General features: G+C 45.0%; 1 protein-coding gene across 1 annotated transcript in view; it reads left to right on the top strand.

Moving 5' to 3' along the window:
* Window positions 1-17,500, top strand: part of LOC143296643 (uncharacterized) — a 117,034-nt gene that overhangs the window by 83,525 nt on the left and 16,009 nt on the right. The window contains exon 7 of the mRNA XM_076608673.1: window positions 4,857-4,990. Within this exon, the coding sequence (XP_076464788.1) occupies window positions 4,857-4,990 (134 nt within the window). The remainder of the gene's footprint in view (window positions 1-4,856; window positions 4,991-17,500) is intronic.

A 17,500-nucleotide genomic window follows, 5' to 3' on the forward strand; every position in this document is an offset into this window, starting at 1 on the left:
GATAAGAATAACTTTATTATCTCCAACTGGAGAAATTTGGCCAGGTGCATTATCACAACATAGACAAGTAAACAACCTGGGGACCATAACTGTAAAAGCCAACAACAGCCCCTACAAACATTACGAAGATACAAATGTAAAAAAAAATATCACATACATCGTTTCATACATACATCCACACACTGCAGGTAATAACTAGTATTCTTAATGTAAAAACAGAAAGAATTGAGAAACATTAGTTGAATATAATTATAAACATAGCCTACTATACTGCACATTGATTATGATATACAGATAAGATAAGAATAAAGATGAATTGCGGAAAACCACAACCAGATAATCAGCACCCCTCCGCACCCCCCCCCCCCCCCCCCCCGCACCCCCCTGCCCCCCCCCCACACACACACACACACACGCGGTTAACTTCATTAAACAAGAGTAATAAACATATGTTCTCAAATAAAAGCATTTCACATATTCGCTTTTAAAAGCATGGCAATTAATTATTACATCGTAATTATTAAACAGAAATATTATATTTGTTGTTGATTGGCAGACCAATTCTGAGGTTAGCTCTCAGACTATTATCAAATTCATTACGGACCAAGTATTGTTCTAATGTCAAGTGCATATGCTTTAGTAACCTGACAGTTGAGCATATGATTTTTGACTGTAGCTTGATGAAGCCTTATGTACACGAAAGTGTGTCTTCACAAGTGACTGAGAACGTTGATGTTTTTGACTTTTTTGCATTCATTATCAGTTGTTTCGCTTGTCAGTTTAACGACTTCTCTTTTACGAAGTCGTTTAAGTAATTTCCTGTAATTGTATTTAGATTTTTTTTTTTTTTTCAAATTTCACCCTCATTTCACCCTCATTTGCCCAGTTTCCCCCAACCCTCCATTCATTCACATCTCCCACCCCCTTCTATGTCTTCAGTCACGGGTATGTGTGACGGGACATAAAACAAAATTCATCACTATCATCATTATCATCATTCTTAACGTGGAATATGCTTGATCCCAAGACAGGCGACAGACCCCCCCGATCCCGCGCCCATCACCCCCACCCCGCCAAGCCCCCCATCCCCAAAATAAGAAAGGAAAAAAAAAAAAAAAGATTGAGATTCACTACGCAATAATTATTGTCGCCGTGCGACAATATATTATGCTGCAACAGAGTCTTCAGAGACCTGCTTGCTATCTGTTGTTTTTTGACGGTAAGACCGTTCATCCGATTAAATACACACACACACACACACACAGGGACACACACACACACACACACAGACACACACAATCACACACGCACACACACACAGACACACACAATCACACACACACACACAGGGACACACACACACACACACACACACACACACACACACACACACACACACACAGACACACAGAGACACAGACACACAGAGACACACACACACACAAACACACACACACAGAGACACACACACACAGACACAAAGACCCACACACACACACACACACACACTCACACAGAGACACACACACACACAGACACACACAAAATAGGAATGGAGGAAAGAGGGGAGGAGTGGAGGCGGGGAGGAGATAAAAAGTGAAAAAAACATCACCACAGGAAAAGACATGTCAGTTTTGTTAGAAAATCCATTTGTACCTCCCTTTTCACACGTTTAATCCACTCCCGACCCCCCCCACCCCCACCCACAACCCCTTTTCATCTCATCATCCGATTAGTTGAGAGTTAGGCTGAAGGGAAAGAGGTGGCGGCGGTGGAGAGAGTGGGGGAGGGGGGGGGGGCATTTGAGCTCCGGTGACCACACACACACACACACACACACACACACACACACACACACAGAGTAAAAGCGGGTGCGCGCGCGCGTCGCCGGCCGTAGGCATACGCCGGTGGGTTTACAGGTGCGTTCGGTACTGACCATCTCTCCTTGTACACACACACACACACAGCTGAGGCAGCCAGCAACCCCAGCCCCTCAACCCTTTCCCTCACCCACACACACCCCTACCCTCTCACTCACCCCACCTTCACCTTCTCTCTCATCATCATCATCATCCTCATCATCACCCCACCTCACCACCCACCTCGTCCCCCCCCCCCTCCTCCCCGGCCACAGTCATCACTATACGTCCTCCGCCTCCTCACACCCACACATCCCCCTCCACACACGCGCGCGCGCGCGCACACACACACACACACACACTCACTCACTCACTCACTCACTCACACACACACACACACACACACACACACACACACACACACACACACACACACACACCCTCCCTGCCCTGCCCTGCCCTGCCCTGCCCAATACCATCATACGGATCTCTACAACAACACTGCAGTGTAGGCTTCCTTCCCTCTGTGAGATGGGAGTGGGGGTCCCACTCCCCCTCCCCCCCCCCCCCCCCCCCACCCCAAACCTACTCCCCTCCCCCTCCGCCCCCTACCCCAAACCCCACACCAACCTCCCCCCGAGGGGCAGGGGGGAAACCCCACCCAAAACCGCACCCGTAACCACCCTAAATAAAAAAAACCCACCCCTACCCTATCCTACTCAACCTCCACACCCGTCCCTCCCCCCTCGACTTTAACCCTCCCCTACCCCTCATACCGCTGTATCAACAGAATTGGGGTGGTCACTACGGGTGTGTGTGTGTGTGTGTTTGTTTTTTTGTTGGTGGTGGTGGTTAATTGTGTGTGCGTGCGTGTGTGTGTGTGTTAGAGAAAAGAGGACGGTAGGGTGGTTGGGGGTGGGGGAGGGGAGCGGAGTGGAGAGAAAGAGGGATGCACAGACGTGGAAGGAAGGAAAGAAAGAATTTGAGTGTGTGTGTGTGGGGGGGGTGGGGGTGGTAGGGGTGTGGGGGGATGGGTGTGGGTGGGAAAGCGGTGAGGGGAGGAGTGGGGTAGGGGTAGACGGTGGGTGAGTTGGGCAGGTATATAATTTAATGGCAGCAGCTGTGGTCACTTTTTTTTTGGGGGGGGGGGGGGGGACCCTCCGGCCTGTCTCTCCCCCCGTCCATCACCCCCATCCACCCACCCACACACACCTCCCTCTACCCCTCCCCGGCAACCTCCGCAACCCCGTACCGCGCCCCCCCCCCCCCTTCACCCTCCCCCCTCCCGCCCCCCTACATCCCCCGCCCATACCCGTTAACACCCATTATGATCAACTCCCTCCGTCCTTAAAGGCCCGCCCTGTGTTGGCTTTGTAGACTTTATAATGTTCTGTTGGTTACCCAGCAGCACGACTTTGTATTGGCGTGTGGCTTGTGTTGTTGGTGTTGTGATCTTGATGGGGGTAGTAGTAGTAGTCGTAGTAGTAGTAGTAGTAGCGGTAGTAGTGGTAGTATGTATTGTCGTGTTGTTTGTGTTGTGATCTTGATGGGGTTAGTAGTAGTAGCGGTAGTATGTATTGTCGTGTTGTTTGTGTTGTGATATTGATGGGGTTAGTAGTAGTAGTAGTAGTATGTATTGTGTTGATTGTGTTGTTTGTGTTGTGATATTGATGGGGTTAGTAGTTGTAGTAGTAGTAGTAGTATGTATGTATTGTCGTGTTGCTTGTGTTGTTTGTGTTGTGATCTTGATGGGGTTAGTAGTAGTAGTAGTAGTAGTAGTAGTATGTATTGTCGCGTTGCTTGTGTTGTTTGTGTTGTGATCTTGATGGGGTTAGTAGTAGTAGTAGTAGTAGTAGTATGTATTGTCGCGTTGCTTGTGTTGTTTGTGTTGTGATATTGATGGGGTTAGTAGTAGTAGTAGTATGTATGTATTGTGTTGCTTGTGTTGTTTGTGTTGTGATATTGATGGGGTTAGTAGTAGTAGTAGTATGTATGTATTGTGTTGCTTGTGTTGTTTGTGTTGTGATATTGATGGGGTTTAGTAGTAGTAGTAGTATGTATGTATTGTGTTGCTTGTGTTGTTTGTGTTGTGATATTGATGGGGTTAGTAGTTGTAGTAGTAGTAGTAGTAGTAGTAGTATGTATTGTCGTGTTGCTTGTGTTGTTTGTGTTGTGATATTGATGGGGTTAGTAGTTGTAGTAGTAGTAGTAGTAGTATGTATTGTCGCGTTGCTTGTGTTGTTTGTGTTGTGATATTGATGGGGTTAGTAGTTGTAGTAGTAGTAGTAGTATGTATTGTGTTGATTGTGTTGTTTGTGTTGTGATATTGATGGGGTTAGTAGGAGGAGTAGTATGTATGTATGTATTGTCGCGTTGCTTTTGTTGTTTGTGTTGTGATCTTGATGGGGGTAGTAGGAGTAGTAGTAGTAGTATGTATGTATGTATACATGTATGTATGTATTGTATTGTCGTGTTGCTGGGGGTAGTAGTAGTAGTATGTATGTATTGTGTTGCTTGTATTGTGATCTTGATTGGGTTAGTAGTTGTAGTGGTAGTAGTGGTAGTATATATGGTCGTGTTGTTTGTGTTGTGATCTTGATGGGTTTAGTAGTAGTAGTAGTGGCAGTAGTAGTATGTATTGTCGTGTTGCTTGTGTTGTTTGTGTTGTGATCTTGATGGGGGTAGTAGTAGTAGTAGTATGTATGTATGTACTGTGTTGCTTATGTTGTGATATTGATGGGGTTAGTAGTAGTAGCGGTAGTAGTATGTATTGTCGTGTTGCTTGTGTTGTTTGTGTTGTGATATTGATGGGGTTAGTAGTAGTAGTAGTAGTAGTATGTATTGTGTTGTTTGTGTTGTGATATTGATGGGGTTAGTAGTAGTAGTAGTAGTATGTATTGTCGTGTTGCTTGTGTTGTTTGTGTTTTGATCTTGATGGGGTTAGTAGTAGTAGTAGTAGTGGTTGTATGTGTGTAATGTTGTATGTTGTTGTTTCAGTTGTCGCAAGGGGTGGCAGGGGACGCTGTGCAACGAGTGCAGCCCCCACCCGGACTGCCAGCACGGCACCTGCGACGCCCGGCCCTACGAGTGCAACTGCCTGGAGGGCTGGGGAGGGCTGCTGTGCAACCAGGGTGAGCTCCCCTGTTTCTCTCTCTCTCTCTTTTTCTGTTTTTTTTTTTTCTGTTTTATCGTCTGATGATGAATATATCATACAGTCAGTAGCTAAATTTATCTCAGAAGCACAAAAAATAAGGCATAATCACAATGATCAGAACACACCAGAGTAAATGAGGAGGATATCCATATGTAAATTTTATTTTCTTATGTTAATTTGGTAAGGTAGATAATTGATATATTGAACTATTTCACTCCTAGAATGGGTGGTCGAGTTTGAATGATTAGTTTCTTTGTGTGTGTGTGTGTGTGTGTGTGTGTGTGTGTTCCGCTTGCTTAATGTATCGTGAGAGAGTTATATTTAGAGATTTTTTTTGTTTGTTTGGTGATGAAATGCTGTTAAGCAGAATGTTGCTTTGCATTTAAGGGGATTTAAGAATTAATCCCCGTCACCTCCTTGTCAATAGACCCTTACAGGTAATGACAATAAAAATGTCAAAGCGTCAAAGCGTCTTTTTCATGTCCGTGATATTTTTATGAATATAGAAAAACAAAAGAGGCAAGGCCTTCAAGACTCACTTGTGATACACTTCAAAAAAAAAAAAAAAAAAAAAAAAAAAAAAAATCCAACCTTTTTATGTATTGAGTATGATTTCAAAATGGAATGTTTAAGATGTAGAAAGATCAGTTTAAAGCAAATTAAGTCCCCTAGCATTATTTACAGCGTAATTTGCCTTTTTTCACTATCTGCACCAAAACGTTTGCAAAATAAAGAAAACTTCCATGCTTAGCAAAAGAAGTTCCTGTTTGAACAAAAAAATGATAATAATGACTGCTCTTGTTGTTGGGTCAGAATATCAGATCAAAGTGCCAAGTTTAGAGAATACAAAATGTATATATATAACAGTAAATGCAGTTTGCATATAATTAGGCTTCATTTTTTATTTTTCTGTGTCCATTCCAGAGGTGCAATATTGTGTTTAACAAGATGACTGGAAAGAACTGAATTTTTCCTATTTTTATGCCTGATTTGGTGTCAACTGACAAAGTATTTGCGGAGAAAATGTCAGTGTTAAAGTTTACCACGGACACACAGACATACAGACACACACACACACACACACACACAGACAACCCCGAACACCGGGTTAAAACATAGACTCACTTTGTTTACACAAGTGAGTCAGTGAAGTTTGCTTTTTGATTCACCCCACCCATGTCCCATCTCTGTTGTTAATCTATCTCTCCTCCCCCCCCCCACCCCCCCCCCGCCCCCCACCCTCCCTTAATGATTTGATCTTTTTCAATGATAGTCGTGCTTAATTAGGTAATGTGCATGCTTTCATTTATGCCTTTTATTTTCGTATGTAATTGTGTGTGTGTGTGTTTGCCTTTGTTTTGTTTTGTTTTTTGTTGTTTTTTTCTTCTTCTTTGTCCTTGAGGGCTGGATGTAAAAAAACAAACAAAAAACCCCCCCAAAAAAACCACCCAGCTGTGCTTACTCCACTACCCTCGTTAAATAAAAATTCGTTTCGTTTCGTCTCTCTCTCTCTCTCTCTCTCTCTCTCTCTCTCTCTCTCTCTCTCTTCAAGAATATATTTTAAAAATTATTATCATTATTATTATTAGTAGTAGTAGTATGATGATGATGATTATGATCATTATTATTATTTGGAGTGATGGCCTAGAGGTAACGCGTCCCCGTAGGAAGTTTTCAGTTTCAGTAGCTCAAGGAGGCGTCACTGCGTTCGGACAAATCCATATAGGCTACACCACATCTGCCAAGCAGATGCCTGACCAGCAGCGTAACCCAACGCGCTTAGTCAGGCCTTGAGACCGTAGGAAGCGACAGAGTCGGCGCGCACTGGTTCGAATCACACGGCTCAGACGCCGATATTTTCTTCCACCCCTCCACTAGACCTTGAGTGGTGGTCTGGACACTTAGTCATTCGGATGAGACGATAAACCGAGGTCCTGTGTGCTAGCGTGCACTTCAGCGTACGTAATAGAACCCACGGCAACAAAAGGGTTGTTCCTGGCAAAATTCTGTAGAAAAATCCGCTTCGATAGGAAAAAGAAATAAAACTGCACTTGTGTGACCGCGCGCGTGTGTATGTGTGTGTGTGTATGCGCGCGCGCGTGCGTGTCTCTCCCTCTCTCTCATGCACATGCACACACACTCGCGCGCGCGCACACACACACACACACACACACACACACACACACTCACACACACACACACACACACACACACACACACACACACACACGCTCGCTCGCGGTCACATACATACATACACATATCAATACACACAAACATATCAATACCCACACACTCCTAACACCGTCTCTGTACACAGCCACAATAAAAGCTTTCTGGGTAAACTCTTGAACAGCCAGCAACAGCGACAGCAAGAACAACAGCGGCGGGTCTTTGTACTAATACGAAAGTAGTAAATAACTCATGCTCACACGCGCGCACGCATCTACACACACACACACACGCGTGCGCGCGTGGGCGTGCATTTACACACACACACACACACACACACACACACACACACTCACACGCGCGCACACACACCCACACACACACACACACGCGCGCGCATTTACACACACACACACACACGCACGCACGCACACACACACACATATCAATACACACAAACATATCAATACCTACACACTCCTAACACCGTCTGTGTACAGCCACAATAATGCGCGCACGCATCTACATACGCACAAACGCGCGCGTGCGCGTGCATTTACACACACACACACACACACACACACACACACACACACACATCAATAGACACAAAGATATCAATACAGCCACAATAAACGCTCTCTGGGTAAACTCTTGAACAGCCAGCAACAGCGACAGCAAGAACAACAGCGGCGGGTCTTTGTAGCTAATACGAAAGTAGTAAATAACTCATGCTCACACGCGCACACGCATCTGCACACACACACACGCACACACACAAACACACACGTATTTATTCACACACAAACACACACACAGACACACACACATACAAGCACACACGCATTTACGCACGCACACACACACACACAAGCACACACGCATTTACGCACGCACAGCACACACATACACCACACACACACACACACACACACACAAAAAAAATTAAACCCCCCCCCTTGTTTTTCCCCCCCCTTTTTTTTTTTTTTCTTTTCCCCCTTTTTTTCCCCCCCCTTTTTTTGGGGTTTTCTTTCCTTCCCCCCCTTTTGTTCCCCCCCCCCTTTTCCCCCCCCCTTTCTCCCTTCCTTCTTCTTTCCCCCCCCTTTTTTTTTTTTTTATTAATAATGAAGTTTTTAAGAAGTAATTTGTGGGTTTGTGTTGGGGGATTGGTTTTGGTTTTTATTTTGTTGTTGGTTTTTTTTGTTTTGTTTTTTTCCGGGGGGGGGGGGGGGGGGGGGGGGGGGAAGGGAGAGGGTAAGGGGCGACAGGTCCTTTTCCTCTTTCTCTCTTTTTTTTTTCTCTTTCTTTCCCCCCCCCCCCCCCCCCCCCCCCCCCTTTCCCCCCCCCCCCCCCCCCCCCCCCCCCCCCCCCCCCCCCCCCCTTTTTTTTTAAAAAAAACCGGAGTAATATTTTAAAATTTGGGAGTTGTTGTTGGGTTTTTGTTGTGGTTTTCCTCAGTGCTGCTTTCTCTGTTCTCTGTTTTTCTTATTTTTTTCTTTTTTTTCTCTTTGTCTCGTCTTCTGTCTGTCGTTTTTTTTGTTTGGTCCCTCTGTCTCGTCTTCCTCTGTCTTGTCCTTTCCCTGCTTCTTTCTCTCGTCTTTGTTAGAAAGCTCTCTTCTCCTCTCCCCTCTCTCTCCCCCTTTCCCCCACGCACGCAAAAACCACACACACCACACACCAACACACACGCCGCGCGCCGAGCGCACGCACTTGTTAACACTCTACTATACTACTACTACACTCAGACACTGTTCAATTTTATTTTGTCATTAGTTAGAAGTAGTAGAGTGTAAGTAGGGGAGTAGTAAAAGGGGTGTATTTTTAAAAAAAGGTAAATTTTAATTATAAAATTTATTTTCGCCCCCCTTTTTATTAAAAAAAAATTTTATTATTTTATTATCATGTAGAGTTTTTATGAGTGTTTTAGGGTTTTGATTTTTATTATATAGATTGAAAGTTACGTCAAAAATCATCTTTATAAAAATCATCTTCTTTTTTCTTCTTCTTCTTCTTCTTCTTCTTCTTCTTTCTTTTCTTTTTTCATCACATCACACACATTTCTTTTCTTCTTCTTCTCTCTCTTCTCTTCTTCTTCTTCCCCTTCCTTCTTCTCTTTTTTTTTTTTTTTTTTTATTATTATTATTAATTTATTTTTTTTTTTTTATCCCCAATCATCATCATCCATCTTCTTCTTCTTCTTTTTTTCCCCTTTTTTCTTTCCCCTTTTCTTCTTCTCCTTCTTCTCCTTTCCTTCTTCTTCTTTCTTTTTTTCTTCTTCTTTCTTCTTCTTTTTCCCCCAATCATCACATCATCCATCTTTTTCTTCTTTTTCTCCCCTTTTTGTCTTTTTTTTACCTTTTTCCCTTCCTTTCCCCCTCCCAAAACCCAAAATTTTCTCACCACAAAAATTCTACCCCCATCACACATCATCACCCCCACCCCCCTCACCCCCTTCCCTTCCCTTCCTTTCTTCCCTCTTCTTCTTCTTTTTTCTTTTTCTTCTTTCTCTTCTTTTTTGAATAAACATCAATAAATTTTTTCCCCCCACCCCACATCTTCTGGTTTTCTTTTTTTGTAGTCATTCGGATGAGAATGATAAGCTGAGGTCCCGTGTGTGTAGCATGCATTTTAGCGCACGTAAAAGAACCCCCACGGCAACGAAAGGGTTGTCCCTGGCCAGAATTCTGTTGAAAAAATCCACTTCGATAGGAAAAAAACAAATAAAACTGCACACAGGGAAAAAAACAAAGAGAGGCAAGAACTTCAAGACTCACTTGTGATACACTTTAAAAAAAAAAATCAAGCTTTTTATGTATTGAATATAATTTCAAAATGTAATGTTTAAGATGAGAAAGATCAGTTTAAAGCGAATTAAGTCCCGGCCTAGCATTAATTACAGAGTAATTTCCCTTTTTTTACTATCTGCACCAAAACGTTTGCAAAATAAATAAAACTTCCATGCTTAGCAAAAGAAGTTCCTGTTTGAACAAAAAAAAAGATAATAATGACTGCTGTTGTTGTTGGGTCAGAATATCAGATCAAAGTGTCAAGTTTAGAGAATACAAAAAATATAAATATAACAGTAAATGCAGTTTGCATATAATTAGGCTTCATTTTGTTGTTGTTGTTGTTTTTTTGTGCCCATCCCAGAGGTGCAATATTGTTTTAAACAAGATGACTGGAAAGAACTGATTTTTTTTCCTATTTTTATGCCTAATTTTGGTTTCAACTGACAAAGTATTCGCAGAGAAAATGTCAATGTTAAAGTTTACCACGGACACACAGACAGACACACACACACACACACACACAGACAACCGAACACCGGGTTAAAACATAGACTCACTTTGTTTACACAAGTGAGTTCAAAAACGGTGGCGCTTTCAGTGTAACAACGCGCGCTCTCCCTGTGGAGAGAGCAGCCCGAATTTCACACAGAGAAATCTGTTGTTGATAAAAAAAAAAAAGAAAAAAAGAAGAGTAGTTTCAGTTTCAGTTTCACTTTCTCAAGGAGGCGTCACTGCGTTCGGACAAATCCATACACGCTACACCACATCTGTTGAGCAGATGCCTGACCAGCAGCATAACCCAACGCGCTTAGTCAGGCCTTGAGTGCATGCTTACATATTTGTGTACCTATGAAAGTGGATTTCATTTTACGTAATTTCGCCAGAGGACAACACTCTCGTTGCCATGGGTTCTTTTTCAGTGCGCCAAGTGCGTGCTGCACACGGGACCTCGGTTTATCGTCTCATCCGAAAGACTAGACGCTCAGTTTGATTTTCCAGTCAAACTTAGGAGAAAGGGCGAGAGCGGGATTCGAACCCACACCCTCACGGACTCTCTGTATTGGCAGCTGAGCGTCTTAACCATTCTGCCACCTTCCTTGAAGAAGAGTAATACAAGTACAAAATACCACTGGGCCATGGCTCCCCCCAATGAAGGGTTGATGTAAACGAGTGATCCAGAGGTATGAACAGCACAGCCATCACCGATGTGTCTGCGCATAAACAAGGCCTAAGTCATTCAAGTACACTTATTGCACTTCAGATTTTGAAAGCTTTGTAGAAGTTTCAGTTTCAGTAGCTCAAGGAGGCGTCACTGCGTTCGGACAAATCCATATACGCTACACCACATCTGCCAAGCAGATGCCTGACCATCAGCGTAACCCAACGCGCTTAGTCAAAAAGATGAATAAATTATAGATAAGCTTAAATAAATAAATAAATAAATAATAATTATGATATAAAAAAAAGGTAGTGGTAATGAAAATAATAAAAACATATAAGTAATAAAACGTAATAAATAATAAAACGTATAAGTAAATTGCTAATTGTTTGATAACGAGTTTCCTTTGTAGATGGTATTATTGACATAGATGGTCTGAATATGGATGGTCGCGTGCGTGCGTGCGTGTGTGTGTTTGCGTGTGCGTGTGTGTGTGTGTGTGTGTGTGTGTGTGATAGAGATCTAAAATTGCTCGAAAAATCGGATTAAGAAAAAGAAGGGAGGGAAAAAAAAATGGGTTAGTTGGATGGGTTAGTCCATCCATCGATTACAGTGGTACAGCTGTCTAGCGATTTTATCATTGACCTGACAGAGCAGCATTCACCGAGAGAGAGAGAGAGAGGGAGGGAGGGGGGGGGGTGCAGGGGGGTGGAGAGAGTGTGCGTACGTGCGTGCGTGTGTGTGTGTGTGTGTGTGTGTAAGAGAATGAGAGAGAGAGTGTGTGTGTGTCCGAGTGTTGGAGTGAGAGAGAGTGTATGTGTTTGTGTGTGTGTGTAGAGTGTTGGAGAGAAATAGAGAGAGAGTGTGTGTGTGCAGTGTTGGAGAGAGAGAGAGAGAGAGAGAGAGTGTGTGTGTGTGTGCAGTGTTGGAGAGAGAGAGTGGGTGTGTGTGTAGTGTTGGAGAGATAGAGAGTGTGTGTGTGTGTGTGTGCAGTGTTGGAGAGATAGAGAGTGTGTGTGTGTGTGTGCAGTGTTGGAGAGAGAGAGAGTGGGTGTGTGTGTGCAGTGTTGGAGAGAGAGAGAGAGCGTGTGTGTGTGTGTGTGTGTGCAGTGTTGGAGAGAGAGGGAGAGCGTGTGTGTGTGTGTGCAGTGTTGGAGAGAGAGAGAGAGAGTGTGTGTGTGTGTGTGTGTGCAGTGTTGGAGAGAGAGAGAGTGGGTGTGTAGTGCAGTGTTGGAGAGAGAGAGAGAGTGTGTGTGTAGTGTTGGAGAGAGAGAGAGAGTGTGTGTGTGTAGTGTTGGAGAGAGAGAGAGAGAGTGTGTGTGTGTGTGTGTGTGTGATAGATAGTTAAGTAGAAGGGTAAAGAAAGTTAGCTAAACGATGACTCATGGCATCTGCTACACTTAACGCGCGCGCGCGCGTGTGTGTGTGTATGTATGTCTATGTGTGTGTGCGTGGATGTCTGTGTGTGTGTGTGCGTGTGTGTGTGTGTGTGTGTTTATGTGTGTGCGCGCGTGCGAGGCAGGTAAATGTACACAACTGCGAGAATCACTCGAGTGACGATGCATACGAAGACAGCAATAGAGGATTAACCTCAATTCCTCCACAACCTATTCCCTCATTCTCTCTCTTCCCTCTGTTTCTCTCCACAATCCCCCCCCCCCTCTCTCTCTCCCGCCCCCTCTCCCTCTCTCTCTGTCTCCCTCTGTGTGTCTCTCTTTCTGTCTTTCTCCCTCTGTCTCTGTGTGTGTGTGTCTCTCTTTGTCTGTCTCTGTCTGTCTCTCTCTCTGTCTCTCTCTGTGTCTCTGTCTCTCTCTGTTTGTCGCTTTCTCTCTCTCTGTCCCCCCCCCCCTTTCTCTCTCCCGGAATAAACCATTCTCTCTCTGCCGCCCCCTCTGTAGCTCTGTCTGTCTGTCTGTCTGTCTCTCTCTCCCTGCGTTTCTGCTCCTTTTTTGAAAACATCTCTCTCTCCCCCCCCCCCCTCCCCTCACTCTCCCCCCCTCTCTCTCTCTCACTCACTTTCCTGCCCCCCTCTACCCCCATGCCACAAGTCAGCTGCACTCTTAGCTACATCTTTGCCATTCCATTCACACACACACACACACACACAACACAACACCTGCACGCACACACACGCACGCACACACACTCACACACACACACTTACACACACACACACAACACAACACAACACAACACAACACAACACAACACAACACAACACAACACAACACACACACACACACACACAAACACACGCACACACAACACAACACAACACACACACACACACACACACACACACACACACACACACACCACACCACAACACAACACCCGCACGCACACACACGCACGCACACACACTCACACACACACACACACACACACACACACACACACACACACACACACAACACAATACAACACAACACAACACAACACACACACACGCACACACAACACAACACAACACAACACAACACAACACAACACACACACCACAACACAACACAACACAACACAACACCCGCACACACACACACCACAACACAACACAACACAACACACACACCACAACACAACACACCACAACACAACACAACACACCACAACACAACACAGCACAACACAACACAACACAACACAACACAACACACACACCACAACACACACAACACACCACACCACACCACAACACAACACACACACCACAACACAACACAACACAACACAACACACACACCACAACACAGCACAACACAACACCCGCACACACACACACCACAACACAACACAACACAAACACAACACCCGCACACACACACACACACACACACACACACACAACACAACACAACACACACAACACAACACACACACACACACACGCACGCACGCACGCACGCACGCACGCACAACACAACACAACACAACACAACACAACACAACACAACACAACACAACACAACACACACACACACACACACACACACACACAACACAACACAACACAACACAACACAACACAACACAACACCCGCACGCACACACACACACACACACACACACACACACACACAACACAACACAACACAACACAACACAACACAACACAACACAACACAACACAACACAACACAACACAACACACACACACACACACACACACACACACACACACACACCCCACATCTCTGCAGTAAGCAGTGCATGTATAATAGAAACAGCAGGAAATCACAGCTGTTGTTGAGACAAATGACATCATTTAGTGGAAAGGAGTTCGGGTGGTGGGTTGGGAATGACAGGAGGGAGGGGGAGGGAGGGGGGTTAAGAGGGGAAATCATTAATTAATGAAAAGAGAGAAATTGTGTGTGTGTGTGTGTGTGTGTGTGTGTTTTTGTTGTTGTCAGTTTTCATTTGATTTTAATTTCGTATTATAGCAATAGATAACTTTTTTTTTTCTTAAAAAAAAAAAAAAAAATTCTAATCCCCTTTCAGTTTGGAAGATTAAATGACGATTCTGAGCAGAGAGCGAGAGAGAGAGAGAGGGTGTTTTATTTATTTATTTTATCTCATTATTTCTTTTTATTTATTTATTTATTCGTTTTTTCAGTGTGGTGGGAGGTGTGGGTTTTATTTATTTATGTATTTATTTATTTTTATGATTAAAATCACTTTTTGAGTGACAGTCGAAAATCATTAACCCCCCCCCCCACCTCCTGCCCCCCCCACTCCCACGCCCCCCACTCCCACGCCCCCGTCAGATTTGGCCTCTGGAGGTGGGGGGGGGGTGGATTAATGATTTTTGACTGTCACTCAAAAAGTGATTTTAATTATATAAAAAAAAAAAACAAAAAGACCGTAGCTGTGCAAAAGCAAGACAACTAAAGCTACAGTCGAAAATCATTAAACCCCCCACACCCCACCCCTCACCCTGGGCCCCCCCACTCCCGGCCACGCCCCCACGTTCAGATTTGGCCTCTAGGGGTGAGGAGGAGGGGGGGAGAGGGAATTAATGATTTTCGACTGTAGCTAAGTTGTTGTCTTGCTTTTTTGCACAGCTACGGTCTGGTTGGCAGTGACAGTTTTCAGTTTCAGTAGCTGCAAGGAGGCGTCACTGCGTTCGTACAAATCCATATACGCTACACCACATCTGCCAAGCAAGATTGCCTGACTGACCAGTAGCGTAACCCAACGCGCTTAGTCAGGCCTTGAGAGAGAGAAAACAAAAAAAAAGTTGAATAAATAATAGATAAGCTTACATAAATAAATAAATAAATAAATAAATAAATAATAATTATAATATAAAAAAAAAGGTTGTAGTAATAATAATAATAATAATAATAAAAGTGACAGTGTGACGGAAAGAGAGAAAGAAAAAAGAGAGGGCGTATCGCTTCCACGCCCTTGTCTGTTTTTTTTTTTTTTTTTTTTTTTTTTTTTTCTCTTCTTCTTTTTGCTGCTAGTGGCTCCGCGCGCGTGCAAGTGCGTGCGTGCGTGCAAGTGCGTGCGAGCGAGCGATAGATACCTTTCCTATTAATAGTATTGGGTGGTGTGGGTTGGGAATATCTGTAATCTATCTGCTGATGAACGAGGGAGAGAGAGAGAGAGAGAGAGGGAGGGAGAGAGATGATGATAATCACTGTGACACGTGAGAATGCGTTTCCACCGTTCTGATTCTTTTTTTTTTTTTTTTGTCTCTTGTTTGTGGTTTTTTTGTTGTTGTTGTTGTTGTTCTTTTTCTCTTTGTTTTTAGTGTCTGTCTCTCTGCCTTGTCTGTCTGACTCCATGTCTGTCTCTGTGTCTGTCCCTCTCTCCCTCTCCCTCTCTCTTTCTTCCTCTCCCTCTAGCTCTCTCTCCCTCCATAATTGTTAATAACTGTTATTACCCCCCCCTATTCATATGGGGCTATGGCCTTAATTGAATAAACCATCTTGAATCTTGAATCTCTCTCCCTCCCTCTCTCATCCTCTCTCTCTCTCTCTTCCTCTCTCTCTCCCTCTCTCTCTCCCTCACTCTTCCTCTCTCTCTCTCCCTCTCCCTCTCTCTCTCCCTCTCTCTCTCCCTCACTCTTCCTCTCTCTCTCCCTCTCCCTCTCTCTTCCTCTCTCTCTTCTCCTCTCTCTCTCTCTCTCTCCCTCACTCTTCCTCTCTCTCTCTCTCCCTCTCCCTCACTCTTCCTCTCTCTCCCTCTCCCTCACTCTTCCTCTCTCTCTCTCTCCTCTCTCTTCCTCTCTCTCTCTCTCCCTCACTCTTCCTCTCTCTCTCTCTCCCTCTCCCTCACTCTTCCTCTCTCTCTCTCTCCCTCACTCTTCCTCTCTCTCTCTCTCTCCCTCTCCCTCACTCTTCCTCTCTCTCTCTCTCCCTCACTCTTCCTCTCTCTCTCTCTCTCCCTCTCCCTCACTCTTCCTCTCTCTCTCTCTCCCTCACTCTTCCTCTCTCTCTCTCTCTCCTCTCCCTCACTCTTCCTCTCTCTCTCTCTCCCTCTCTCTTCCTCTCTCTCTCTCTCTCTCTCTCTCCCTCACTCTTCCTCTCTCTCTCTCTCCCTCACTCTTCCTCTCTCTCTCTCTCCCAGTCCCACTCTTGGTTTCTTCTTTTATTTTTTAATCTATTTACTTATTTCTGTACTTTTCAGCACACAAGCAGGATTGACTGTTTTTTTTAGCATTTTTAGCATGTTCCCTGAATACGACTGCTCTCTCTCTCTCTCTTTTTCTCCCCCCACACCCCCCCCTCTCTCTCTGTTTTAGAGCCCCCCCCTCCCCACCTTTCTCTCTCTCTCTCTCTCTCTGTCTGTCTCTGTCTCTGTTTTAGAGCACCTCCCCCCCTCCCTCTCTGTTTCTGTCCCCTCCCTCTCTCTCATTCCCTCCCACCCTACCTCTCTCTATTTTAGAGTACCGCCCCTCTCTCTCTCTCTTTTAGACCCCCCCCCCTCCCCTCTCCCTCTCTGTGTCTGCCCCCTCCCACTCTCTCTCATTCCCTACCCCCCACCTCTCTCTGTATATTAGAGCACCCCCTCTCTCCCTCGCTCTCTCATTCCCCCCCCCTCCCCCCCGATCCCCCCCCCCCTTTTTCTGTATTTCAGAGCACCCGCCCCCCCCCCCCTCTCTCTCTGTGTCTGCCCCTCTCTCTCATTTCCTCCCCCCTCTCGCTCTCTGTATTTTAGAGCATCCCCTCCCTGTGTGTCTGTCTGTCTGTCTGTCTGTCTGTCCTGCCCCTCCCTTTCTCTCCCCCCCCCCCCCCCCCTATCTCTTGTCTTTCAGCTCCTCCCCCCCCCCAACCCCTCCCTCTCCCCCTCATCCTCCCATTCTCCCCCCCCCCCCCCAACCCCATCATCCCGGTCTTTTTTTATCTGTCTCTCCCTTCTC

This window comes from Babylonia areolata, chromosome 21 (genome assembly GCF_041734735.1).
Source record: "Babylonia areolata isolate BAREFJ2019XMU chromosome 21, ASM4173473v1, whole genome shotgun sequence".
Classification (NCBI taxonomy): domain Eukaryota; kingdom Metazoa; phylum Mollusca; class Gastropoda; order Neogastropoda; family Buccinidae; genus Babylonia; species Babylonia areolata.